Source organism: Heteronotia binoei, chromosome 21 (genome assembly GCF_032191835.1).
Source record: "Heteronotia binoei isolate CCM8104 ecotype False Entrance Well chromosome 21, APGP_CSIRO_Hbin_v1, whole genome shotgun sequence".
NCBI lineage: Eukaryota > Metazoa > Chordata > Lepidosauria > Squamata > Gekkonidae > Heteronotia > Heteronotia binoei.
In genome coordinates this window covers 164,595,302-164,621,100 of record NC_083243.1, presented here as the reverse complement: position 1 = coordinate 164,621,100, position 25,799 = coordinate 164,595,302, and the positions used below count along the sequence as shown (strand labels likewise).

The 25,799-nt window shown below is 43.4% G+C and overlaps 1 protein-coding gene across 2 annotated transcripts in view; it reads left to right on the top strand.

Moving 5' to 3' along the window:
* Positions 1–4,942: 4,942 nt before the first annotated feature.
* PKP3 (plakophilin 3) overlaps positions 4,943–25,799 on the top strand; it is a 95,044-nt gene continuing 74,187 nt past the window's right edge. Inside the window, exon 1 of one of the 2 annotated variants that reach the window (XM_060261878.1) lies at positions 4,943–5,217. In XM_060261878.1, the coding sequence (XP_060117861.1) occupies positions 5,179–5,217 (39 nt within the window). In that variant the 5' untranslated portion in view covers positions 4,943–5,178. The remainder of the gene's footprint in view (positions 5,218–25,799) is intronic. The other variant, XM_060261879.1, reaches the window with a different exon arrangement.

Sequence of the window (25,799 nt, the reverse complement as noted above, 5' to 3'; positions counted from 1 at the left end):
CTGTGTCATCCCTTCTGCTCCTGAACAATTGTATGATCTCTATAATGAACAAAAAAGTGACATCAGAGAGATGCAAGAGGAACACTCGCACCAAGCAGCACTTGAATTAGTTTGATATATTGGCTAACTATGTGGGAGGAAAACGTGGTTTCTAATTCCTGCTCAGGAATGAAGCTAGTGTTGCAATGGCAATGCTGATCAAACAGCAGCCAAGCACCTGCCCAGCTTGCATGTATGCATTCCCTATTGCTATCGCCACTCATCAGTCGCACCCTCAAGCAGCCCCATCTATTAACCAAAGCCTCTCAGATCACCCCTGCCATTCACTTGAGAGCTAACAATTATAAGAGACCAACTACTTGGATCCAGCTGGTCAACACAGGGTCTCAGTCTACTATCTTCTGATTCCTTATTGGTCTTCCCTTACGGGCAGCCTAAGCCGTTCAACTCTATTGGAATTCTCTCTTCCTCTTGAGTTTCACAAATGTTGAAGTCATTCCTCTCTAAGCCATTAATTCTTGAATTATTTCATTCTTCTCTACCACACATATGCAGAGTTCTGCTTCTTGGTGAAGCCTTGGGCGGAAAGTGGAAGGCAAGGCTAAAAAAGAAAGCTTCTCTGTTCTTAGTACATTCTTGGTGAAGCCTTGGGCGGGATGTGGAAGGCAAGGCTAAAAAAGAAAGCTTCTCTGTTCTTAGTACATTCTTGGTGAAGCCTTGGGCGGGAAGTGGAAGGCAAGGCTAAAAAAGAAAGCTTCTCTGTTCTTGGTACATTCTTGGTGAAGCCTTGGGCGGGAAGTGGAAGGCAAGGCTAAAAAAGAAAGCTTCTCTGTTCTTAGTACATTCTTGGTGAAGCCTTGGGCGGAAAGTGGAAGGCAAGGCTAAAAAAGAAAGCTTCTCTGTTCTTAGTACATTCTTGGTGAAGCCTTGGGCGGGAAGTGGAAGGCAAGGCTAAAAAAGAAAGCTTCTCTATTCTTAGTACATTCTTGGTGAAGCCTTGGGCGGGAAGTGGAAGGCAAGGCTAAAAAAGAAAGCTTCTCTGTTCTTAGTACATTCTTGGTGAAGCCTTGAGCGGGAAGTGGAAGGCAAGGCTAAAAAAGAAAGCTTCTCTGTTCTTAGTACATTCTTGGTGAAGCCTTGGGCGGGAAGTGGAAGGCAAGGCTAAAAAAGAAAGCTTCTCTGTTCTTAGTACATTCTTGGTGAAGCCTTGGGCGGGAAGTGGAAGGCAAGGCTAAAAAAGAAAGCTCTGTTCTTAGTACATTCTTGGTGAAGCCTTGGGCGGAAAGTGGAAGGCAAGGCTAAAAAAGAAAGCTTCTCTGTTCTTAGTACATTCTTGGTGAAGCCTTGAGCGGGAAGTGGAAGGCAAGGCTAAAAAAGAAAGCTTCTCTGTTCTTAGTACATTCTTGGTGAAGCCTTGGGCGGGAAGTGGAAGGCAAGGCTAAAAAAGAAAGCTTCTCTGTTCTTAGTACATTCTTGGTGAAGCCTTGGGCGGAAAGTGGAAGGCAAGGCTAAAAAAGAAAGCTTCTCTGTTCTTAGTACATTCTTGGTGAAGCCTTGGGTGAAAAGTGAAAGGCAAGGCTAAAAAAGAAAGCTTCTCTGTTCTTAGTACATTCTTGGTGAAGCCTTGGGCGGGAAGTGGAAGGCAAGGCTAAAAAAGAAAGCTTCTCTGTTCTTAGTACATTCTTGGTGAAGCCTTGGGCGGGAAGTGGAAGGCAAGGCTAAAAAAGAAAGCTTCTCTGTTCTTAGTACATTCTTGGTGAAGCCTTGGGCGGAAAGTGGAAGGCAAGGCTAAAAAAGAAAGCTTCTCTGTTCTTAGTACATTCTTGGTGAAGCCTTGGGCGGAAAGTGGAAGGCAAGGCTAAAAAAGAAAGCTTCTCTGTTCTTAGTACATTCTTGGTGAAGCCTTGGGCGGGAAGTGGAAGGCAAGGCTAAAAAAGAAAGCTTCTCTGTTCTTAGTACATTCTTGGTGAAGCCTTGGGCGGGAAGTGGAAGGCAAGGCTAAAAAAGAAAGCTTCTCTGTTCTTAGTACATTCTTGGTGAAGCCTTGGGCGGGAAGTGGAAGGCAAGGCTAAAAAAGAAAGCTTCTCTGTTCTTAGTACATTCTTGGTGAAGCCTTGGGCGGGAAGTGGAAGGCAAGGCTAAAAAAGAAAGCTTCTCTGTTCTTAGTACATTCTTGGTGAAGCCTTGGGCGGGAAGTGGAAGGCAAGGCTAAAAAAGAAAGCTTCTCTGTTCTTAGTACATTCTTGGTGAAGCCTTGGGCGGGAAGTGGAAGGCAAGGCTAAAAAAGAAAGCTTCTCTGTTCTTAGTACATTCTTGGTGAAGCCTTGGGCGGGAAGTGGAAGGCAAGGCTAAAAAAGAAAGCTTCTCTGTTCTTAGTACATTCTTGGTGAAGCCTTGGGCGGGAAGTGGAAGGCAAGGCTAAAAAAGAAAGCTTCTCTGTTCTTAGTACATAGTAAATGGCAATAATTCTATGAACAATTCACAGCCTAGTTCTGTGTTGATCCCTGAGGTGAAGAAGTAGATGAAAACATGGAGGAGGAAGGGAAAGGATTGCATGTTAAGACACCAGTCTCAGTTTGTGGCTGCTCTGAGACATTGTTTGGGAAATACCAGCTTATGCCTGGGCAAGCCCAACTGCACCTCCTCCTGCTCTGTTCCAAGCAAGAGACTTGAAGATTCTCTACAACATTATGAGCAGCTGCTCTTTTTTCATTTAATGTATTCCTCATTCCAACCTCCTGTCCCTACTATCTGATGGCTGCGTCTGTATATCCTGGCCCCAGGAACTGAAGGGAAGATGATCCTTATGAACTGCTTAAGAACTGCTCATAAGAGATAGTGTGAGAGCTTGGAAGTACAGGTTATTGTGAGTTAATGTATCCTTATGGGCTCGGTCTGAAGTGGCATGCCTGGGGGAACCCAGAGCTCATGACAAAATGTAATGTTTCATATTGTAGATATTACAATAATTGTTAGGAAATGACTCTGTCCAAGAACCAAGCCAGGCTTGGAGGAAGTGAATTGTATGTCTCTGGGCATTTTCGCACTGACCTTAATCAGCAGCGACGCCCCTCTTCACCGCGCAGGATCGGCGCGGATTTTGCACTAATTGCTGCGGAGCACCCGGAAGAGCCGGAAAGTCCCGCGGCTTTTGCGGCGCAAATGGAAACTGGTTTTTGGCAGTTTCCGTTTGCACCGCAAAAGCCGCGGGACTTTCCGGCTCTTCCGGGTGCTCCGCGGCAATTAGTGCGAAATCCGCGCCAATCCTGCGCGGTGAAGAGGGGCGTCGCTGCTGATTAAGGTCAGTGCGAAAACGCCCTCTGTGTGAAGAAGCAGATGCTTTGATTCTGGAGAAGACACAGAAAGAAGCACAGGATACTAGACACTGCTGTGACTTGGCTGAAGCACATTTAGAGTGAAATCTCTCTCTCATCTGATGTGGAGTACCAGATCTGCTGCCCTCTGGAAATACATCTTGGTTCCCAAGTGTGCTCTTCTGGTATATTTATAAATAATTCAGATAGTACAATAATGTTGCAAGTCTCCACTGTTCTCTCCTCCAAAGAGGGCCAACCTGGGTAAGCTCAAGTTACCGGGACACCTCATAACTTGTAGTAGGGGTGATATAGGTTGCAAAGCAGTTGCTATGCGTTGATAAGACGTACATATAGCACATCCTCAGATAGTTCAGTCCTCAGATCCTGTGGAAGATGTAATTCTAGCCCACAGGAAAAGAAGTGAAGTAGGAAGGAAATGACTGGCTTTGATCAGTGTGTACCACTAGTTGTAAACAAAAATTACTTGTTAAATGCAATTTAGGGTTAATAGAATGCATCAGAGAAAACCACAATGCTGCCAACTTCATTCTTCCATGTGTTTAAACACTGATTTGTAGTTCACTGCTCTGAAATACAGGATTTCAACTTTGCACAGGTGATCTTTCAGGATACTATTCAGCAGATATCTCAGCTATTTCTTTTCATGCCATCTACTCCCTTAGGAGCCAAGCAGTAATTCTTGTTCCACTTCTTGTCACTTATGCCTGCCAATTCATCTTCAGCAAATGCCCAGCCCTCTGTAACATGGGCACAGGAGACATGGCCATTGTTAAATGCCAAATCCCAGTCAGTCGTGTGATGCACAGACAGACTGAACCTTAGGCTTAGCAAATGTTCCCCATTTTGAGGCTCTAGGGACAGACAAGTGTACTAGTTAAAAGAACTAGTTAAAAGATTAAAAAAAAAATTGCCCCACAGCCTCCTTAATGTGAACATTCCTCATGAGCATCTATTTCCTTGGTATATAGTACCAAAAGTAAACAAAATCAGTGTTCTTAAAATTCCTCTCTCTCTCTCTCTTTGCAATTTCATCTTCAATGCATCATAGAATTGTTTTTCTTTAATCTTCTCTCCCTACCCCCACCACCAAAATCTCTGTGCCAAATGAAATGGTGTCCCTGTAGAACAGGGATAAAAAGAAACAAGACATGAATAGAAACACAATGAGACAAAGAGAACAAAGACAAAAGGTCTATGGGTGGACAGAAGGTCAGGCCAGGTAGTCACCCCACCCAGCAAGACAATGTAGTGAGTGAAGAAAAAGACTTAGTTCTGATGGTGCGGCTCTGATGCACATCCTTTTTAATCCAGTGCAATATTTATTTATCTAAAACTAATCCCTGCCCTGCTAAGCAACGGCTGAAACCTGAGCTCTATCTTAAGGTAGCTCTGAAAGGAGAGGCTGGGCCAAGGTGTTCAGAGGGCCCATTCAGGCTCTTCCACCCTGCAGCCTCACTATGGCTCAGTTGGCCGCCAGCAGCTCAGACTATAGACCGCACTTTCTCACCCAGCAGCCAGCTGTTGTTGCTGATCTGCAAAATGAATTCCACCACAACAGCCCCACAAAGTACAAACTTGTCTTTGGGGCTATTTAATTTTTTTTTTTTAATTGACAACAAAAGAACATCAACTGGTTAGGCAACCTCAGTGGGTGGGGCTAGTTTTCAGCTCCCAGCCCAGCCTAATCTAGTTTGTAGTAGCACCAAGAGTTACTAAACAGAGCAAGTTTAATTGTCCCAACTGCTTGAAGACGGAAATATCTGCCCAGGTTGGCAGCCTCTGGACCTTGACAGCCCTGGGCTCAGGCACGTGAGAAATTGCCTCCATCATCACCAAGAGGATGCTGCAGGGGAACAAGCGGTCAAGGTTGCCAAGCTCTGTACGTTTCATCTCTTTCCCTCTGAGTTCTTGCTTTTTCTCAATCTGTCATAATTAATTATCCAGTGTTGGGATATTGTACATAAATGCTAGAGTGCCGGGCTCTTGCTCCAGCATTCCCTCCCTCTAGTTCTGAAGTGAAGTTCAGTAATAAATTTGTGCTTCACTGGGGAACGCATAGCCGCTTGAGAATATTTTGTGAAATGGGACTAGGGCTGCAATGCAACACTTGTTTACTTGGGAATAAGGCACACTAAACTCAGTGGACTTTACTGCTGCTAAAACCAGCACAGGACTGAATTACATGTGACTCTTGACCATCTTCCAAGTACAAACTATCTGGTATGTTGGGATCTGTAGCACTGAGATCTGCCATTGTGGGTATCTACATAAAAAGAAGTGATAGGCACGATGAGAGTCTCATTCCACTATCAATGTACATTTTTTTTGAGTAATCTTGTTTAGAGTGTATGTGTTTGGTAGTGTGGATCTGAACCTGGGTTAAAATCGCAGCTAAGTCATGAATGGCGTAGCTACGTAGAAATCTCAATTTCCTAGATAATTCCTGTCTTGTAAAATCAGATGTGGTATATGAAGATATCCTCATATAACATAGACATATGTTCACTGTTGTATTTATGATCATGATTGTATGGTGCGGCAATGACCATTAGACTTTTAACAGGATTAGATAAATTAATGGGGAATTCGTCTATCAATGGCTTCGCCATAAGAGCTAAATGGAAGTTCTGTTTTTAGAGGGAATGCTGAGAAATGGTTTGCAATGAGAATGGCAGAGAGCTTATCCTCTTACAAATGTATAATTCAAGAATAACTTCTTACATAACTGACAAAAGGAGCAGCCAAAAAGGGGGGCCAGGCCAGGACCTAGAGCTTCTATTTGCTTAATCACAGTCTGCAACCTACAGAGATAAGGTGACCAGTCAGCTATCATGCAATCAAGGCATCCTTTTTGTCAAATCTAATTTTTATGTTCACAATTTACAAGCCCCGTATAATCCCCAGGCCTCCTGTCCCTGGTGTTATCCTCTATTTTGAATATAATTCAGCCGTCACTCTTTGATCACTGAAAAATATTACTCCTTGGAAGAAAGAGCCTGAATAAAATGTTCTAAAATAGGACAGTTGACTTAAACCCATAAACCTTGTCCTATTGGATAAAGATACAAAACACGCAGGAGGAAAAATGCAAACAAGGACTTTGCCAAATTCTGTAACATGGTTTCTCTTATTCTGTAACATGTTACTCTGTAACATGGTTACTCTGAGCCAAATTCTAGTATAACTGGAATTCAGCTATGCGTTTGTGAATTTCAAGTGCCTGAAGTACTCTAACATTATCTTAGGATGGGCTCCCTCACAGTTTTTGAATGAATGCATGAAACATTTGTGAAGAGGCTGGCATACAAACATTTGGTAAGCCAGTCATCTGTATACTTTTGGTGAAGGAAATCTAAGTCTGTATTCCCCCCAATTCACATACAATGAGGACTACTGTGGTAGGAAAGCCTCCGGATATCCTAGCCCACCAGACTTCCATAGATTGAGCATTATTCAGACAGGAATCCTAAAATCAAGGGTGACAAACTTCCAGAACAGAACCTGGAATTTTCATTCTGGTAGACTAATTGTCATAGCTTTCCCAAAGTCAACTGTAGCATTGTTACAAGTATTGAGAATTATCGGATGGCTATCCAAAGTTTGTCAGAGAACTACCATTCCCAGAATTTATGATACATTTGGGTAGTAAATATTTTTCAATACTTATTTTATTTGTTTACTTCATGTATAGTCTTACCTTTCTCACGGAGACTCAAACAATAATAAGCACCTTTGCCTTATCTCCTAGCAGCTGATCTCTCTGTGTTAAACGTTTATGTGAAATAGTGTCAGAGTGCTTTGTGACAGCAGTTTCACCTATACAAATGATCAAGAGATAAATATAATTAGCTCATGAAACTCTGCCATGCAAATATATCCTGAAGTGCATTATCAGAAGTGGAATGCAGTGGAATAGAAGACTGTGATATAGGTGGGATTGTCTTGCATGGCAAAGAAAGCTCCCCCAGCCTTTACTGAATAATTTGCATTCTTCTCCACATGCATCTTGCCAGGGCAGACAAAACATCACTTTTATGAGCTCTATAAATCCATTGCAAATTTAAGTTGTAAAGGGAAAAAAACCCTGCCTCTAATTGGCCTTTCAACCACATGCGGTGACAGTTCTAGTGCTCTCAGTTGCCTCCATTTATGCGTGTCCCTTGTGACACATGTATTTCCTTCTAGCTCTGGCACAGTAGCCTCTGGTCCCTCTGAATGTGTTTTCATAACCTGTGATTATGCACAGATTATATCGTCCTTCAATCGTCTGAAACATTATTGGGGGGGAAATGTATTGATTTGTCATCAAAACTGCTTGTATTCTGACCTCAAATGCTGGAAGATTCGCACAATGGCTGTTTGAGTGGATGGGCAGAATGTGAGGTCAGGAACTCATTATAATGAGGGCCCCAGAGGGCTTCAGGAACCACTTTATAAAGTAACATTTTAGTTGTGGCATACTTAGCTCTGAAATAATGTGTCCCCAGCAATATCTGAAGTTTAATCCTCCCCTCTCCCTTTTCACTTTCTGGTGAGACTTCTGAGGTGAGGTAATCATAAGTAAGACAGGAATTTGAGAGATAATGTATGCAAAAAAATTCTGAACCATGAATCACTACAGTACTATTATATTTTCTTGCTTATGCTATTACAATTTTTCTAGACAACCCCCCCCCCCCAAGCTTGATTTTCTCCCCATAGTTTATTGAATCAGTCCTTGCTGTGTATGAGGAGTTGTTCAGGGATCGTTTATGGAACTAGTCCTTGTTCTGTATGAGAAGCTGTTCAAGGATAACCATGAACTGATAATCTGCTATCAGATTAGGGGATAGGCTAACCAGGTTGAACTTGACACACACACACGGTCTTTCTGGCAGCCTCACAACAGTGTTCCAATCATATGGATGTGATTACATGAGCAATTTGGCCCAACACAGTCACCTCTCCCCACCGGATCAAATGGGTGCAATCAAATGCACGCACCTGGCTCCTGAACCCCACTCGTCCCTAACTCACACTAAAATGACTCCTACACGGGTTAAATAGCCACTGGCAAATTCCAGTGGCTATCTCAGCAAAGGGTTTCCATGGCGGGTTTCTGGGCTTCTGATTAACCAGGCCTCCATGAAAATGCACGAGTGGTGTGATCATTCCATTCCATTCCCAGTGCATCCTTCCCCCCCCCCCAACCCCACTCCAACTTCAATGTCCCCACAAAACATGGTCAGGAGCATACATGCATATCTCTGCTTCTGCACACACACAGCAGGACTTGCAAGGGAAATCCCAACCCAGATGTGGGTCCATGGTTGTGGCACATTAGTGATGTGAATGATCAGCCACAGGACCGCAGCACTATGATACCAGTTTAGGGGGTGCTATCTGATCTACAGAAACCGCCTCCAACTCAAGTGGCTTATTTAAAGCCAAGATGCTGCCACGGCAACCTGCCTGTCTGACTGCACCCATATGGCCTCTCCTCCCACCTTGTTTCAGCTGTAGAGTTGCCAACCTGAAGGTCTTCCACTATTACAATTGCTCTCCAAACAACCAAGATCAGTTCCGAGAAAATGGCTGTTTTGGACTCTATGGGATTATATCCTGCTGAAGGCCCTCCCCAAGCCCTGCCCTCCCCAGACATTGCCCCTCCCCCCATTCTCCAGGAATTTCCCAACACAGAACCCTATGACTAAACAAGACTCCTGCTTGCTGGGGGGCACGGGGAGAGAAAAGACTGAGCATTGGGAAGTGGGAAGAATGGGACACTGCTTTTAAGAGATTACCATAATGCATGAGGGAATAGATTATTTTACCAAGTGTAGCTTTTCCTATTGCAGCACCACTGATGAAGGAAACATGCCTTCTGTCTACTCTACAGCATTCTAACCTCATAATCATTTTTTTTTTTACTTCTTGAGACATCTACTCAGGCCTGTAACCATGATGGGGCCCCCAGGGTCCTGGCCCTACCACTTAAACTCCCAACCTCGGAAAGAAAGAGGCAAGTGTGGGGCTTGGCAGCCACTCTGACAGCCAGCATTGACAGTGGGGACATAATTGGAAGAGGCTTGCTCTGAGCTGCACGCCCTTTCCCTCCCTTCCCCAATTCTGATCTGTTGGGTCAGGCCAAGTGGAGGGGATTCAGTGGGCCTGCTTGCAGTGCTTCCTCAGCTGGCTTCTTTTTGCTTGGTGGGGGGTGGTGCTGGTGGTGCATTGCACAGAGTGCGTGACATCCTGCCCTCTGAGACGCATGTTCTGCCAGTGTGGGAGGCTGTGCTGGAGGTCTGGTGGTGCCCCCCCTTCCTTTATACTTTGGACCGAGGGAGAAGGGCAGGGATCAGGGCCACATGTCTGAGGCACTTTCTTTTCCTCCCCTCCTTCCTTCACACTCTTGGCACTGACTTCAGCGTGAAGCTGGTAAACCTGTGGGGCTGGTGGGAGCCACTTGACAAAGTTGCCACCCCTCCTTCCCGCCCAGCCACTGGCAACACGTTGCCTTTGCTTTCTTGGCATGTACAGATGAGTTTACACTCACACACATGGAGAGACACCCCCCCCCCCTTCACAGCATCAGCAAACCCAGGGGTGCTGCCCAAAGCCCCACTGCCAGCTGGCAAGTATGAGGCATGGGGGAGGGAGAAGCCTGCAAGCCACTCTTGGCATGCATACTAGGATCTCTTTCCCACGCAAGATTTTAGTTTTAATTTTTTTTTTAAAAAAAAATTGTGATGTCATTTTGGCCCACCACCCACTTTCCCAGTGCCCCCGCTTAAAATTTCCCAGCTATGGGCCTGCATCGACTATTGTTGTTTTTAAATAGGTTTTTCATTTTTAAGAAAAAAATAATTCTTGTAGTCACATCTGCTTTTGGTTCAACCCATCTTAGTATTCCCAAATGCAAGAACTGACCTTCTAAAACAAGAGGTGATTTTTTTCCCTCAGGGAATTTTCCAGGAGCAGCCTCACTAGCTGCGCAATCATCCTGATTGAATGCCCATGTGCCTAAGCAAGGGGCTAGCATAGGCAGAAACTCCTGCTGCAACGTGTGGACTTATAGAGATTGGATATGGACATCTGGATGAATATATCACAGACCCGCCCAAAAAAAAATCTGCTGTGCCATTCCTTGGACCCCTGGTGTTTTGATCTGATGTAAATGATCCCACAGAACTGTAGAGACATTCGTGTCCCACACACTAAATGAACAAACAGGACACATGTAGTACTCAAGCAACAGTTCTTAAAAATGACATTACATGTACACAAATACATAGGCCATATTTGTTGTTTATAAGTGACCGTTTTACAAACTGCATTGGCAAATGCAGTCACAGAGCATTTTAACACACAGGCTTAAAACAGCGTTGGTTTCAGTCAGCTTTATACCATGAATAATAAAGGTTTCCTTTCCTCATGAACAGGATCAGAAATTAACATAAATAGCATAAGAGATGTTCAAAGATAATTTAGGATTCATGTAAGAAAAACACTATTAGCATTTATATAGCACATTTCAAGTTTTCAATGTGCTTTGCATACATCAGTCCAGTAATTATTATAATAGCCTTATAAGGCAGGCCAGTATTTTTATTTTTCATTTTGCAGTGAGGGCAGGGCCTGAAAACAAGAGAAAAGTGGCCACCATGCATAAGTAAAGTTCTTGGTTCACAACTCATATGGATGGAACTAGCGACTGTAAGGAAATATGGATACTCAAGCTCTCATTTCCCATTCATATAGGAGCTGGAGGACACTTGCAGGGAAGAAGTGGGAGGGGAGAGTTCTAAGTATTTTCCTTGCCTCTTTAATTTCCCCCTACAAATTCCCCACATGCTTAAAAAAATTTCTCCCTGCCAGGTTTCTGATGGAGGAAGTACGGTATGTTTGTCTGGGAGGACACTGGGTTTGGGAGAAATTTCCAGGGAGAATTAGGATTCATGGGGGGAGTAAAGTGCCCTCCCTGCCATACATCAGCTCCTCCTTGCAAATCCTCCCACACCCCCTCACTAGCATTTTCTTGGCATATTTGGATGTGGGAACACATTTGCCAAGATGTTGTGTAGCTCTGCCCAGAACAATGTAGAAGTTCTCAGATTTACTTGCTGTTGTTAAAAAAAAAATGGCTGAAAAGTCTTGAGAACCTCAAGAGAATAAAACAAGAAAAACTGAACTGACTGCATATGGTAGTAGAAGAATGAAATCATATGAACATATGAAGCTGCCTTATACTGAATCAGACCTTTGGTCCATCAAAGTCAATATTGTCTTCTCAGACTGGCAGCGGCTCTCCAGGGTCTCAAGCTGAGGTTTTTTCACACCTATTTGCCTGGACCCTTTTTTGGAGATGCCAGGGATTGAACCTGGGACCTTCTGCTTCCCAAGCAGATGCTCTACCACTGAGCCACCGTCCCTCCCCAAATGTGACCTTCATCAAAAGCAGTTTCTTCCTAAATATAGTCTTAAAGTGGTAACTGGAATTGCAGCAGGAGGGCTGCTGCTGATGGCAGGTGGGGTGGTGGTGGTGTAGCAGGAACTCCTTTGCATATTAGGTCACACACCCTGATGTAGTCAATCCTCCTGGAGCTTACAGTAGACCTCTGTCATGTTAACATTTATGCTTTGCTTCAGTTCTGGTTTTAGAACTCCATTGTCAGAGAGAAGATTTTCCACTGCTGTAAGCTCTTGGAGAATTGGCTACATCAGGGGTGTGTGGCCTAATGTGCAAAGGAGTTCTTGCTACAAAAGAAAAAGAAGAAGAAGAAGAAGAAGAAGAAGAAGAAGAAGAAGAAGAAGAAGAAGAAGAAGAAGAAGAAGAAGAAGAAGAAGAAGAAGAAGAAGAAGAAGATGATATTGGATTTATATCCCGCCCTCCACTCCAAAGAGTCTCAGAGCAGCTCACAATCTCCTTTACCTTCCTCCCCCACAACTGACACCCTGTGAGGTGGGTGGGGCTGGAGAGGGCTCTCATAGCAGCTGCCCTTTCAAGGACAACCTCTGCCAGAGCTATGGCTGACCCAAGGTCATGCTAGCAGGTGCAAGTGGAGGAGTGGGGAATCAAACCCGGTTCTCCCAGATAAGAGTCCGCACACTTAACCACTACACCAAACTGGCTCTCCTGATGGCAGGTATAAACCACCCTAGCAGCAGAATTAACACTGTCAACAAATGGGTATGGTCGGGTCCTGAGCTGTCAGTACAAGAAAGACCTGTTATTTTAATTTTTGACGGCAGCCCCACTTTTGGATCTTCTCTAAGCATGGTCTTCCTTGGAACCCATCCTGCATGTATTGTTGCTTCCCTGCTAGTATATCCAGGGGTGACTCAAGGTATCTTGCTGCCCCAAGCAGGTATCATACACCATCCTTTGCAGCTGGAAGCCAAGACTTTTCAGTTGGGCCACACATGAGGTTCAAGAGGAGAAGAGAGGCATCGGCTATGCCTGTCACTTCCTCCTGTCATGCCACCAGCTGTACTGGTGCTCTCACTAAATCGTGCCACAACAAGCCCCTGCCTGGGTGAAGAAATGGCTCTGTTCCTACCCAGCTGTCGCCACCTCCTTAGCTACACAATACAGTGGGCCCTGTAGTTCAGGTAAAGCAGTGGAAAATCTTCTCTCTGACAATGGAGTTCTAAAACCAGAACTGAAGCAAAGCATTAATGTTAATATGACACATTAAATGATGCAAAAATTACAAAGTGGGATCCTCGTTTCAGTAAGTCCCTAGCAGTTCATCTAAGAAACTTGGTGAATCATTTAGTACAATGCAATTATATTGCCTGAGTAGAAAAGCGCCCTTGAATAATTCAGTTTTGCTTCGTTTGCAGAAAGCCAGGAGAGCAGAAGCCTTCCTGACTTCTTCAAGCAGGCTATTCCATAAGGTGGTGGCACAAATAGGGATGTCAACTTCCAGGTAGCACCTGGAGATCTCCCACTATGGCTGGTTTGAAGGGTGGAGTCTGTGGCATTATATCCTGCTGAGGTCCTTCCCCTCCTCAAGCCCTGCCCTCCCCAGGCTCCGCCCCCGAAATCTCCACGTATTTCCCAAACTAGAGCTGGCAACCCTAGCCTCAACAGAGAAGGCATATGTCTGGGTTGTTGTTGATTTTGACCATTTGCAGGTTGACACCTGCAGAATGTCTTGCTCAGATAAGTGAAGCTTATTATTATTTCCTAGTTTCATCACTGGACATATGAGTCAGTGTTTGCCGCTAGATATAGGGATATGAAAGAGTGGTTCCTGGAAGTGGCCAGCCACAGAGCATGAGATTTAACATGTATGAGGAAAGGTAACAGATTTCAGGGTTTGCCAACCTTGGCTGCATCTCACCTTGGAAGATATGTTCCCAGGGCATAGTTGGCATGTTAAAGCAGTACTTAGGAGAACTGCAAGTTTTGTTATGCTGGTATCGGCAGCTGCCTCTATACTGAAGAAGAATGTTTTAAGAACTGTATTTGGCATATATACTGCATGCCTCTTTGGGAGGAAAAGGTATAGGCTGGTGGTACTGAAACAGAAACTGCAGAATGCTGGAGCCGGGAGGAGCCTCTGACCTGAAATACTCTCTCTTGAGGAGTAGCCCTGTTTTTTGCTGGAAAGACAAGGCACCTGGAATACATTTCTCTTCAGTAGCGGCAGTGGCGGCAACACAGGTCAAGTGCAGACTTGTGCTGCGACAGATTTTCTCTGCCAAGGCAACTGACTTTACCACCCACTCCTGAGGGGGAGACAGAGACAGGAGGGCTAAGGCTAGGCCAGGATATGACATATAAATGGGTTGCATACTTTCTGCTACCACCGGCAAACCTGCCTGGCAAGTGACAGATTTTGTCTCCCTCCCTCTTTGCATTTATCCTTTCCCTGGGAATTGGGTCACATGAAAGCTGAATCTATTGAACAGTAAGAACTAGAAATGATGTGCCAGATCACAGAATCCTTTCATTTCTTTTGCCAAGGATAAGCTGACTGCCTTATTGCCTTTGCTTCCAAGAAAATGTCAAAATTGCTCCCTTCTACCAAATATACAGAGTTTGGATGTTTTCTGCAGGTGTAGGGAATGGCTGCTGTTCTGTTCATAACCATGTCAATTTATCTTGAATTTTTTCTTAGCTATTCCTTAGGATCAGTTGAATAAACTCTAGAGTTTTTTCTTTTTTAAAAAAACACAAGGCTAGCTTTGAGGCTTATTGATGGTCCCTCTGCTGTGGTTTCAGCTATGAAACTGACTTGGAGTTACCCTTGACACCTCAGTAGGCTTCCCAATCCCCAGGTCCCAGCAGGGAATCCCCTGGTTTTACAGGCTTCCCCCCGCCCCCAGCCAGCTGGCCAGAAGGGGGAAGCCCCACCCCCACAGCCACCATGTACCTCTAGATCTCAGGCAGGTTTAGAAACCTGCAAACAGGTCCCATTTTAAAATGTGTGTGTGCGCCCCTTTAAAGTGGAGCAGGAAGCACTTCATGGAGAAGGGTCAGTAGTAGCAGAGGCTGGTCAGGACACAGCCCCTCTGTTTGTTTTGCTTTCATTTCAGAGCAAGTAAGTGGGTGTGAGTGGGTGTGTAAGAGAGAACAGCGTAGCTAGGGCTGCCAATCCCAGGTGGGGGCAGGGGATCCCCTGGTTTGGAGGCCCTCCCCCCACTTCAGGGTCATCCAAAAGCGGGGGGAAGGGAGGGAAATGTTTGCTGGGCACTCATTATTCCATATGGAGTATTGTTCCTTCAGGAAATAATGGAGAATTGATCTACGGGTATCTGGGGCTCTGGAGCGGCTGTTTTTTTGTTGTTGTTGTTGTTAAAATCATTTTATTTGGTAACATATGGTAACAAATTATATTTCTTGCATCATTAATAACTTCTTTTATCTATCCCATATATTACTTTCTACCCACCCCTCTCCCCCCATTACTTGACCCCCGCCGGTGTTATTTACTTAAAGTACTAATGTTTAAAGGTACCCTTAACTAATAAAAACAAAAAAATAATATTCTTCTTTTTTCTAAGACTTAATCATTATCAAAAATTATCCAATGTCCTTTTATTTTCCACTCTTTTTCTACATATCTTCTGAACTTTTTCCACTCCATCTTAAAAACTTCTAAATCATCTCCATGTCATAACTTTTACAATCCAATCCCATTTCTCTGGTATTTTTTCTTGCTTCCACAACTGCGCATAAAATGTCCTAGCAGCTGAAAGCAAGTACCAAATTATAGTTCTATCTTCTTTTGGAAATTTTTCCATTTGTAATCCCAACAGAAAAGTCTCTGCAACTTTCTTAAATTCGTATCCCAAGATCCTAGAAATTTCTTGTTGAATCATCTGCCAATACTTTTTTGCTCTTTCACAAGTCCACCACATATGGTAGAAAGAACCTTCATGTTTTTTTACATTTCCAACATCAGTCTGGCATCTTATTATTCATCTTTGCCAATTTCTTAGGAGTCATATACCATCTATATATCATTTTAAAACAGTTCTCATTAATACTATGACACGTTGAAAGCTTCATAGAGCTCTTCCACATATTCCCAAGTTTCGATCTGTATTTATTTACATTAATTGCCCACTTAATCATTTGAGATTTCACTACTTCATCTTCCGTAGACCATTTTTAAAGTAATTTATATAATTTTGAAATTAATTTTTCATTGTCTCCAAGCAGAACTTTTTCCATTTCTGTTTGCTCTTTTCTTCAGTTTTAATGTTTGCTCTATTCCTTCAGTTTTAATGTCATTCTCCACCAAGCTCTTTTTGTTGCATTTGAAACCAATCATATGTATTATTCAGCTCTTCAGCAGTTTTCAATTCTATTTTGCCACTTTGTGTTTTTAATAGTTAATTATATGACAACCACTTTTCTTCATCCGTCTCAGCTGTTATTTTTATCACTTCTGCTGGCACTATCCATAACGGTTTTCTCTCATCTCCATATTTCTTATATTTCATCCATGTATTTAGCAAGCTGTTTCTTTTATAATGGTGAGAGAAAAAGCCGTCTATCTTTCCCCCCCTATAATACATATAAGCGTGCCAGACAAATTTATTTCCATGACCTTCCAACGCTAAGAGTTTTTTGTTTAACAACATTATCCATTCTTTTATCCATACATGAAGCAAACTGCTTCATGATATAATTTTCGGAGGGGCTGTTTTTTGAAGTAGAGGCACCAAATTTTCAGTATAGCATCCAGTGCCTCTCCCCAAAATACCCCCCAAGTTTCAAAAAGATTGGACAAGGGAGGTCCAATTCTATGAGCCCCAAAAGAAGGTGCCCCTATCCGTTATTATTTTCTATGGAAGTAAGGCATTTTAAAAGGTGTGCTGTCCCTTTAAATGTGATGGCCAGAACTCCCCTGTAGTTCAGTAATGCTTGTCACACCCCAGTGTCTCCTGGCTCCACCTCTAAAGTCTCCTGGCTCCATCCCCAAAGTCCCCAGTTATTTCTTGAATTGGACTTGGCAACCCTACGCCTCAGCCACTCCTTCAATTGACTTAGAGAGGCTCACCATTGTATTGTCTGAGAACTCTTAGTAAAGGACTGAGATAAGTGAGGGGCAGAAAATTTGGGCAAAAGGATCTAACTCGGGTGTCAAACATGCAGCCTGGGGAGCGAATCAGGCCCCCGGAGGGCTCCTATCAGGCCCCTGAGCATCTGCTTCCTTCTCCCTGTCTCTTGCTTCCTTCTCCCTCTCAGCTTGCTTTGCCACTCTCTCTCAGTTGCACAGCAGAGCTACTGAGCCAAGCCTTTCTTCCTTCAATTGGCTGAGGCCCCTCCCCCTCCTGGGGAGGGAGGGAAAGAGCCAGAGATTCCTTTGCCCGCTTCCCTGGATTCCATGGGAGAAATACAAAGAAAGCAGCTTTAAGACCAACAAGTGCTAATGTTTTTAAAACATGTTTTGTTTTAAAGTTTTGGGTTTTTTAAAAATCTTTAGTCATGTTTGTCTGTGTCCTTTAAAAAGTTTATATCTACTGCTACCTAATCTTAAGTAGGTACACACATGGCCCGGCCCAACACAGCCCAGCCTGGCCCAACAAGGTCTCATTTAAGTCAGATCAGGCCCTCGTAACAAATGACTTCAACACCCCTGATCTAACCAAACAAGGCTGTAGGTTAGAAAGACTGCTGCTGGGACTTTGATTCAGCTTTGGCTCTCATTCTTCGTTGACAATGTGAGCATGCATAAAATATAGAAAGAAGCTGGATCTAAAATATGCTTTTAGATGAACCCCCTCTTGAAGCTGGCAATGCTTGTAGCTGCTACCACCTCCTGTGGCAGTGAATTCCACATGTGAATCACCCTTTGAGTGAAGAAGTACCTCCTTTTAGGCAGGCAATGGAGAACCACTTCTGAACGTTTCTTGACTTGAAAACCCTATAGGATTGCCATAAATTGGCAATGACTTGATGGCAAAAAAGGAAGGAAGGAGGGAAGGAAGGAGGGAAGGAAGGAGGGAGGGAAGGAAGGAAGGAAGGAAGGAAGGAAGGAAGGAAGGAAGGAAGGAAGGAAGGAAGGAAGGAAGGAAGGAAGGAAGGAGGGAGGGAGGGAGGGAGGGAGGGAAGGAAGGAAGGAAGAAGAAAGAAAGGAAGGAAAGAAGGAAGGAAGGAAGGAAGGAAGGAAGGAAGGAAGGAAGGAAGGAAGGAAGGAAGGAAGGAAGGAAGGAGGAAAGGAGGAAAGGAAGAAAGGAAGAAAGGAAGAAAGAAAGAAAGAAAGAAAGAAAGAAAGAAAGAAAGAAAGAAAGAAAGAAAGAAAGAAAGAAAGAAAGAAAGAAATCTGTGGTAAAAGATTCTTCTGGCCAGTGGTGGCTTTGACTCTCTTTCTGGTTCCCTGCATCATCACAAATTTGCCCTCCTGTGGTATAACACAGCCTTGCAGAGATGCAATTAGTGACATGCACCATTCTACTTTCTTTCAGAAATGATGCCAGGGTCAGCTGTGCTAATTTTTTGTAGAGCAGCACAGAGATTACCGAGCAGAACATAGCCTGCAAATATGCTTATTAATGATTAATAAATGGGTAGCGTGAAAAGATTCCAGTTGAACTCATAACTGGGGCGAGAGATGGCATTTGCAGGGCTAACCATAAATGCAACTTAATCTGTCAGCAAATTTGCCTTTAGACATTTGACGTCACTACTTAGTTCCTTTTCATTTTAACCATACTGCATCTTGTTTCATAAACAAAAATATATGCGTAATGTATAATGCTGCACACAAATCAGGAAAGATTTGACAAAACAGGACATAAAGACATAAGAGACGCCACGTTGGATCAGATCCAGTCCAACACTCTGTGTCACACAGTGGCCAAACAAAAAAACAACAACAGGTGCCATCAGGAGGTTCATCAGGGGGCCAGGACACTAGAAGCCCTCACACTGTTGTCCCTCCCAAGCACCAAGAATACAGAGCATCACTTGCCCAACAGAGAGTTCCAACAATACGCTGTGGCTAATAGCCACTGATGGAACTCTGCTCCATGTGCTTATCCAATCCCCTCTTGAAGCTGTCTATGCTTGTAGCTGCCACCATGTGGCAGTGAATTCCATGTGTTAATCACCCTTTGGATGAGGAATTACTTCCTTTTATCTGTTCTAACCCGACTGCTCAGCAATTTCATTGAGTACCCACGAGTTCTTGTATTGTGAGAAAGGGAGAAAAGGACTTCTTTCTCTACCTTCTCCATCCCATGCACAATCTTGTAAACCTCTATCATGTCACCCCACAGTCGACATTTCTCCAAGCTAAAGAGCCCCAAGCGTTTTAACCTTTCTTCATAGGGAAAGTGTTCCAAACCTTTAATCATTCTAGTTGCCCTTTTCTGCACTTTTTCCAATGCTATAATACCCTTTTTGAGGTGCAGTGACCAGAATTGCACAAAGCCATTCTTGAATCTGCATCATCCATGTAATTAGAGGTAATAGCTGTCTATTTGTCTGTATTACATATGACTCAAAGGCCTAACTACATGTTACCTTTTCTCTGGGTCCATGTAATCAAACATATACTGCAAATCAGAAACTTAATCCCAGGCACATGTAAACCCAATTCAGACTGGGACCACAGTGTGTGGTGAAAGGGACTTTAGCTTGCCCCTGTAGGGTTGCCAGGCCTGTCGGATCAGCCAGTGGGAGATAGAGGTGAACTTAACAGAAGCAGGGAGGGAAGAACCTGGAAATACAATATGCCTATGTCACCTGTAAATGATGTAGGGATGTCAGGGATGTCGCTCTGGTTTGTGGGAAAAACCTCTATGGTAGAATTTGCTTCTACCATAGAGTTTTTCCAAACACCACAGCACCACCCCCTGACATAACCAGTGTGCCTATATCACTTTCTAGTGATGTAGGTATATCATGTTTATTTCTGGCTTCTTGCCTGTTGGGGGAGGGGGTAATTCCCCCTACCAGTCAGCTGGCCAGCAGCAGAGAGGAGTGCCTGAAACTGGGGGACTCTTTTCCTCACCAAGGGGTCTGGCATGTCATCCATATTCCCCCATCTTTTCCCTAATTCAAAATGAACTGGGCCATGGTGGGGGGTTTTCTGCCTCAGATGCACTGATGGGGACTCCTAGGCTTCTCCAATTGAACAAACAGTGTCCCCCCTAGGGCATGGGAGGAGGGTCTAAGTTCCCTTTCCTCATGCACCACACCAACTTGATGCAAATGCTCCCCCATGCATTGACTAGCCATGCAGGGAGAAAGAGTGGGCACTAGCATGCAAGCCCTGCCCCCTGCCTCTGTATTTGCCTGATCATCTGAGGAGTGTGACTATGCAGACAAAGTGGCCTCATGCACACCCCCTCCTCATGATCAGAAATGAAAGCAGCATCACAAATCACAGGGTTGCCAGGACCACGGAGGAGCTGCTAAACCACAACAAAGATAAAACTCTCCGTGTTAAAACACAGTTCTGACTGTGTAATGAATATATAGTATCAAAATACAAAAAGAGTATCATCAATACAAAACATATCAGTCATGCAGAAAGCTAAAACCTCATTAATTCCACAATGTTACTACTGACCTTATATGGCACAAAGTCGCTATATTATATTCCAGTGCTATATTTGAGAAAAGGTCCAACAGAGAACCAGTCTGCTTAGCAAGCCATTTCAGATCTCTAATCCTTCTTCTGGGGACCAGTCTTATATATTATGTGCCATTTTCTAGGTCCAGTTATACAATCATCACCCGTGTCAAACCAGAATTCCTAGCTTTCTTTTATTTTCACGCATAATAACGGGAATGCCATAGTTAATACATTCCTTGTCAGCAAAACAGGTGTTCACAAATCACAGGGAGCAAGTGTACATATGGCTGCTTCCTCCACACAGTCGTACTCTGCTAATAACCAGACCATTGCATGGTGGTAGAGTGTTGGAGCCAGTATGCTAATGCCCATTCTTCTTCCCCACGCAGTGAGTCAACACACGGGGGAGGGGCTTATCTATACCAAGTTAGTCCTAATCCAGATTGGGTTCACATGCGCCTGTGAGCCCAATTTTTTTTGTGGGGGTGACATACCTACATCAGCATGGAGCTCAAAATACATGTTTAATTGTGTGAACTCCGGAGAAATATAATGTGTAGCTAGGCTCTCAGACTTTTACTTATCAATTCACAATAGACTAGTAGGGCACAGAAGCTGATTTCCAGTTTTTAAACAATCTGATTGGCCTCAATAATAGTCACCTTAAGGCAAGAAAACATGTCAAGAGGAATCAAACTGAAATAGTAGCCCTTAGAGATGTCCTCACCTTACTCTAGCTTTTCAGGGGTCCTGCTCCTGAAAAAGTATCCCAGAGGCAACCCTGATTTTTTTTAAAAAAAAAAAAGAATCAACTACTGACTCCTCAAGGATTACTGCTATTGGTCTTTGGGAATTAATTCTGGGTAATGACTTCTGTCCAAGGACATTGTGTGGAATATGAATGTATGTGAAGTAAAAAAAATGTTAGCTTTGCCGCAAGGAAAGAGAAAATTAGAAGAAGAAAAATACAGGCAAGCAATGATGCCCAATTTAACCAGAGAAGTGTCACATTGTATGAGAATTTATCTACCATAGAAAAAGGTTTCTGGATGTCACTTGGCCCAAGGCCCATTCTTCCTGGTTCTTTCATTCCTTTATTTCCTTTTGTTCTGAAACATCAGAGTGGTTTCCCAGGTTAAAAGCTCTATGATAGTAATGGAGAAGAAACAAATGTTTCAACCTTTTCCTAGCCATAACAGCATCAGTTGATTATTGGTAATATAGTTTCAATGGGAAACAGTCAAATGAGACTCCTGGGGTTACTTCTGGAGTTAACTTCCTTATGGTCTGGGTGGATCTGAAGATACATTGCTCTCCTCTTCTCCATTTTCCCCCACAACATTCCTATGAAATAAGCTAGGATGAGAGTATGTGTCTGGCTTAGGGTTGCCAGGTTCAGCTCAAGACTGGAGACTTTGGAGCCAGGAGACTTTGGGGGTGGAGCCAGGAGCAAAGTCATGACAGGCATGATTGAACTACAAAGGGAGTTCTGGCCATTACATTTAAAGGGACCACATTTCTGAAGGATAGGGACATTTGGTGCATCTACCTAAAAAAACCCCAGCCCTACCGAGCCCCAAATCAATTCTCCATTATACCCTATTGGAAGTGGTCTCCATAGGGTGTAATGGAGTGCTCAGCGGGTGCTTCCTGGCACCTGTGGTTTATTTGGCCACTGTGTGACACGAGTGTTGGACTGGATGGGCCACTGGCTTCTCTTATGTTCTTATGAAGGCAATTCCTCTAAAATAATCAGGATCTGATTATCTTGGCAACCAGGATGAAAGTATAGAATTAAAATATTCTGTTGAGATGTACGTCCCTTTGCCTTCCCCATTTCCCCACATGAATTTCTATTCCTGAAATGTGTGTGTGTGGGGGGGGATTCCAAAACTCAGCAAACTCAGTATTTACTTCCTAATGGGTATGAATCTTGGGAATATCTTTCTGCAGAAGCAGTGGTTACCATCAAATTGCATTTTTAAACTATTACTCATTGTCATGGAAGTGCAGATCTTGACCTCATTACATTACACTGGGAAGCTTGGTCCCAGAAAGAAACACCTTTGTCTATTGTCCAGGTCTGAAGCCTATCCTGGGAATAAATACAGTCAAAAATATTTCTTTAGTGTCACCTTTGGTAAATATTGCATCCTGAGCGAAAGATTAACTGAGCAAGTTGTTGGTTCAAGCACCTAAGAGCTTATAAGAGAAAAAAATCAATGTGTGAGGCATATTTAATAAAAATCCTTCTTGGGAAAGGAATGAAGTGGTTGGGAAGTCAGTGAACATTGTTTATGAGGAAATGAAGCAGCCATAATCAAAGTGATGGATGAACAGAAGAAACAGACGGCAGAGTCAAATTGGAAGTGGAGGCAAAGTAGGTGTAGCAAGCAAGTTTGTGGGGAATTAATAACACTAATAACTCTTTCTCTGCATCTGATAACTCCCATATGCATAACTGAAGTAGTTCACAGAGGTGGGTCAGCAGCATTCCCTTAATTTGCACACATGATTACAGTTTACTAAGTACAGGTCCATTTTAGGTAGTAGGTAAGATCATACAATCATGACCTGTCAGGCAACTTACTATACAGCATCATACTCATGACAGTGAAAGGAGGTGGTTTATGTTACTTAACTATGACACCATCCTATGTTTTAAAAGTGAGGCAGAATTGTTTGAGTTGCACTGGTCTTTTATGGAAGTGTAGGGCTCTTAAGATTGCATGCAAATAGAGGCAATCAGTACCTCTCTTTCAGCAGTCTAACATGATGCTTCAGTGCCCAAACTCCAGAAGACAGGGACCATGATTTAAATCTACAAACCCCATTTCTCCTCAACTGGTACTCATAAGCCACACCCCCAGCTCTCTTCCTACAGGGTACAGAGAACACCTTCCATTATGGGAAAATAGTAGGCAGATGCTTACTTCTTTCCCTTTGTTCTCATTATGTGAGATCCAGAAAAGGAAACACACCTTAATGCAGGGCTCACACAACAGTGATGCTCACCTGAAATGGATAATTAATTGGATATATATCCTGCCTTATTTCCTCTGATTCAAGGCAACTACACAACACAACAAGCTTATTTATTAAAATATTTATATCCCGCCTTTCCTCACGGTTCAAGGTGGCTTACAATAATAGTTTTATAGCATATAGAAACATTTGGAGGAGAGAGGGGTGGGAAGACAGTGGGCTGCTTTAGGGCCAAATGAGATATGACAGGTTTTTCATCTCCACCATGAGGACACTGATACAATTTTAAAATGCCAGAAGGGGGATGGGGCCAGCAACACAGCAAGCTGAGGCACTCTTGTTCCCCCAGTCAGTACAAATCCCCACACACAGCCTCCCACACTATAGGCCTGATCAGGATTGGGGCCTCACTCACAGCACTTTTATATCACTTTAAAATGTGATGACATCAGCCTTGACCTGGATAGCCCAGGCAAGCCCGATTTCATCAGATCGTGGAAGTGAAGCAGGGTCAACTGTGGTTAGTACTTGGATGGGAGACCTGGATGGAATACCAGAAGCTGGGAAGACAGGGGCAGGCTCCATTCAGCCACCTCTCTGAATATCTTCATGCCCCCAGTAGGAGTCAGTCTCTCAGCCCAAATGGATATAAGGAGTGGTGTTGCCTGTTTCTGTTGTGTTCTGTTGTGTTCAATAAGCATTCTTGCTTACCTCAAACTGGCTGAACTCACTGTATAATAGCCACAAGACACAGTGGACAGATGTAGGCAGAACAGTCTTTGAATGAGAGAGGGACAAGTTTTTACTGACCCATTTTAATCTGGCTTTAGGCATAGCTCTGTGGCAAAAATTGTTCTTGTTTAATGGGTAGATATCTCCAAATATAGTTAAAGAATGAAAATTCACTCCTTTTGATTTTGTTAGATCTTTCTGCTCTGTTTGCCCTGTGGACAACTCAGTGTTACTCAAATGTCTTGAGACTGGAGTTAAAAAGAACAATATTAAAGTAGATTAAAACCTTTCCATCTGGCCACATACAGAAGCTCATGCTGAATGACAAAGATTGTGGGTGCAAGAACTATTTTGCAGGGTATGATCCTTTCATCCATGGTGTTTAATTTATATGCAACATTTTTGAATGAAATCATGCAATGTTTTGGTGTTGGGTGTCATCAGTACACTTGCTCTTTGAACAAGTTACCAGAAATAGTGGTCACAGTGCCTGGAGGCTGTGGTCAAGTAACTGAATCAGGCAAGATGGAGATGATGTTGGTAAAGTGGAGATTTTGGCAGGGATTGCCCTATCACTTTGGATAACATACAGTTGAATCCGATTACCTTTGTAAAGAAGCCATTATTGGATCCTGCACTTTTATTAGAAGGGCAAGTAAATGACGTAGCAAAGAATGGTTTCAATATATGGTGCAGAAACTATCTACTTGGTCATGCTTTCATAACCTTGAGGCTATACTATTGGAATGTGCTCTGTATGAGACTGCTTGCAAAGCAAAATATGGCAACCTGTACAACGTACAATGCAGAGATGGAAACACATTATCCACACTCTGAAATGCCTGTATTTGACCCAGAAGCATACTGCTAGCCTATTCAAGGTGCTGTTTTTGAACTTTAAAACCCTACACAGACTAATTTACCTGAAGGGCTATGTTTCATATTAATAGGACTGTTCACTGCCTCACAGTTCCCCATGGCCTCCTCTTGGTTAAACCCATCAGTCACAGCATGGACCTGTTTTTTGATTGTGGCTCCAGCACTATAGAATGTCTTCTCTCAAGAAGTATAGAAGGTTCCTACACTGTCCACATAAGGGCAGTGTACTTGTGAAACCTCCCCCCCAAAGACATTTGGTAGCTAGTTTATATAATGGAGGAGTTCCCTGGAAGGCAAGTTGTATATTTTTTCCCCAGTTGTCCATCATCATCATCGTTGTAATCATAGTAAAATTTTCTACTGCCTGCAGTTCAGACTTCTGTAAACTGCCTTGAGCCACTGTGCTTGACAGAAAAAACAACATAACTGTTTCAATAAATGAATGGTGGCCCCTCTGGAGTCTTCTACAGCAGTATCTAAGTGGCCAGTCAAAAGAGGCAGGGAGCCAGACAGCCCCTGACCCAGGGTCAGCACCAGAGAGTTCCCAGGACCTCCCACCCTTCTTCTACCTACTTCCAGGCCCCTACACAAGCCCTTCTTCCCTTCCCCCACCTTCTGTACTTTTTTCCAGCTCTGCAATGTCATTCTTAAAATCAGTGACCAGAACTGCAAACAGTATTCCAAATGAGGCCACACCATAGATCTAAACAGGGGCACTACAATATTGGCTGTTTAATTTTCAATCCTAATTTCCTAATAATCCCTAGCACAGAGTTTACCTTTTTCACATGTAAATATGTTTCTTTAGTACAACTGGCATGGAAAATGGTACAGAAGTAGA